Source organism: Penaeus monodon, chromosome 5, assembly GCF_015228065.2.
Source record: "Penaeus monodon isolate SGIC_2016 chromosome 5, NSTDA_Pmon_1, whole genome shotgun sequence".
NCBI classification, from domain to species: Eukaryota; Metazoa; Arthropoda; class Malacostraca; order Decapoda; family Penaeidae; genus Penaeus; species Penaeus monodon.
Genome location: NC_051390.1, coordinates 55195779 through 55198278, shown reverse-complemented (window position 1 = coordinate 55198278; position 2500 = coordinate 55195779). Strand labels below are relative to the sequence as shown.

General features: G+C 37.9%; 1 protein-coding gene across 2 annotated transcripts in view; it reads right to left on the bottom strand.

Moving 5' to 3' along the window:
* The window catches only part of LOC119573385 (protein SpAN-like), a 15635-nt gene that overhangs the window by 7584 nt on the left and 5551 nt on the right, over positions 1-2500 (bottom strand). For both annotated transcript variants that reach the window (XM_037920618.1, XM_037920617.1), the window contains one exon: positions 580-715. In XM_037920618.1, the coding sequence (XP_037776546.1) occupies positions 580-715 (136 nt within the window). The remainder of the gene's footprint in view (positions 1-579; positions 716-2500) is intronic.

Here is a 2500-nt window from a genome sequence, read left to right as displayed (position 1 = left end):
AGCAGTATCTCAATAGAAACGAAATAAAAATGTGACGTTTCGAGCTTCTCTATAGTTCCTTATCAGACGTAGTATAAATAAAATAGGAATATAAATAAAAAGGAAACAGCCATAGTAATAAATGAAAGTAATTCGTAACGTTTCGAACTCATCATGGTTTTCTCATCAGAAGAATAATGCATCGAAATGGATACACACTTTTGACAAGATTATATAAGGGTAGACAGACAATATGAACAAGAGCCGAATCAGGTCCCAGGAAAGGAGGAAGGGGAAGCCTCACTGACTAGTTGGAATCAGGCTTTTTCTTTCTTTCTTTCTTTTTTTAATGGGGAGATTCAGTTGGATTACTATTTTCGACGTTTGTTCGTTCGTTTTATTTTCATTGTGTGTGTGTGTGTGTGTGTGTGTGTGCGCGTGTGCGTGTATTTCTGTGTGCCTGTGCATGTGCCTGTGTGTGTATGTCTGTATGCCTATACCTGTGTGTGTTTATCAGTGTGCCTATACCTCTGCATACGTGCGTGTGTACATGTATGTGCGTACAACCTCGCGCCGTTCGTTAACCACCCAAGCACTCACTGTCCTCAAAAGTGTAAGGCACGTGAGGAAAGCCGTTTTGGTCAGGCCAGTGCTTTGCGACATCGTTCACTGCTTTCCTGCTTGTGATGGCCGCTACCTGCTCGCCGGTCAGCAGGAGGTCGTCGATTTCCACAGGCTGGGAAAGAAGAACGTACGTGTATCCATTTAGATATGGTTATGTGTGTATGTATCTGTGAGGGTGTGTGTGTGTGAGTGGGTGTGGGTGTGGGTGTACGTGTGAGTGTATGTATGTGTGTGTGTGTGGGGGGGGGTGTATGTGTGTGGATGGGTAGGGGGGGTGCGTGTGTGTGTTTATGTGTGAGTATGCATGCATGTGTGTATTGTATCTTAAATCCATATTGATTTCAAGAACTAATAAGAAATAAATAATTAGATATTAAAGATTAATGTAGTAAGCATTTTTTACGATTTTTGACTTGGATACATGTAAATCTAAATGTAATGATCACACCAAGTCACTTATTTCCATTTATAACCGAATATTGATTTTTAGCATTAATGTTTTTTAATGGAAGATTTATATATATATATATATATATATATATATATATATATATCTCTCTCTCTCTCTCTCCTCTCTCTCTCTCTTCTCTCTCCACTCTCTCTCTCTCTCTCTCTCTCTCTCTCTCTCTCTCTCCTCTCTCACTCTCTCTCTCTCTCTCTCTCTCTCTCTTCTTCTCTTCCCCTCCTTTCGAAATTGTATAGCAATTGTTCCGTGACTACCTGGACACTTATATTCATGCTCATGATAAAATAAGAATACATTATATCACCATTTCGGATTATAGAAACAATATGAATTAAAGATGTGACGAATCAAAGTTCATGAACTAGTGATGTGACCAATTATAATTAGATGAACAATATGATTAAGTGATGTAACAATTCATAATCACAGAAACGATAAATTGATAGAGAAATAGATAGATCAGCCAATAAATGAATTGATGAAAATTAACAGGTACATAAATAGTATTAATTACCCAGACTGAAAATAAAATGAAGAACTAACATATCTATATTTATAGGTATTTCCACTAAGTCACAGAGTATGTTCATACATCATCAACAGTTGTATTATTTTAATCTCCAATTCTAAAATGTTCAATGGGGATAATCTACCTAAAATTGAGCACGATATTTTTTATATGAATACATTAATGGAAATCATATGATACAATTTTCTTCGTATCTAAAAAGTTTGTTTTTGATTTATCCGTGCAACTCTCAGCGTTTTATACCACTTATTACAGTCCATTAATAATCGTAACTCATGAATGGACGATTTCTAACGTGGTATCGGAGAGTTGGTCGTGCAATGTAACGTTAAATACCCACTTTGGTATCTTGTATACTCTCTCTCTCTCTCTCTCTCTCTCTCTCTCTCTCTCTCTCTCTCTCCCCCTCTCCCCTCTCTCTCTCTCTTCTCTCTCTCTCTCTTCTTCTCTCTCCTCTCCCCTTTTCTCTCTCTCTCCTCCTCTCTCTTTTCTCTCTCTCTCTCTCTCTCTCTCCCCGTATGTCTGCATCTCTCTTTCTATTCATCAATTTACCTATCTATCTATCTGTCTGTGTGTGCAGTTACTTATTGCTAATGGAATAAGATAATAAGGGAATTTCCTTTTACTTTTCATGAATATTTAACATTACTGAGTCGTGAAACAAAGACAATAGTGGAAGGATTTTGAGGATAACAGTACTACTACAGTAACGATGCTGATGAATATAATAATTATCTCTTTCTCTTTCTCTTTCTCTTTCTCTCTCTCTCTTTCTCTCTCTCTTCTCTCTCTTCTCTCCTATCTCTCTCTCATTCTCTCTCTCTCTCTCTCCTCCTCTCTCTCTCTCTCTCATCTCTCTCTCTCTCTCTCTCCTCCTCTCTCTCCTCTCTCTCCTCTCTCTC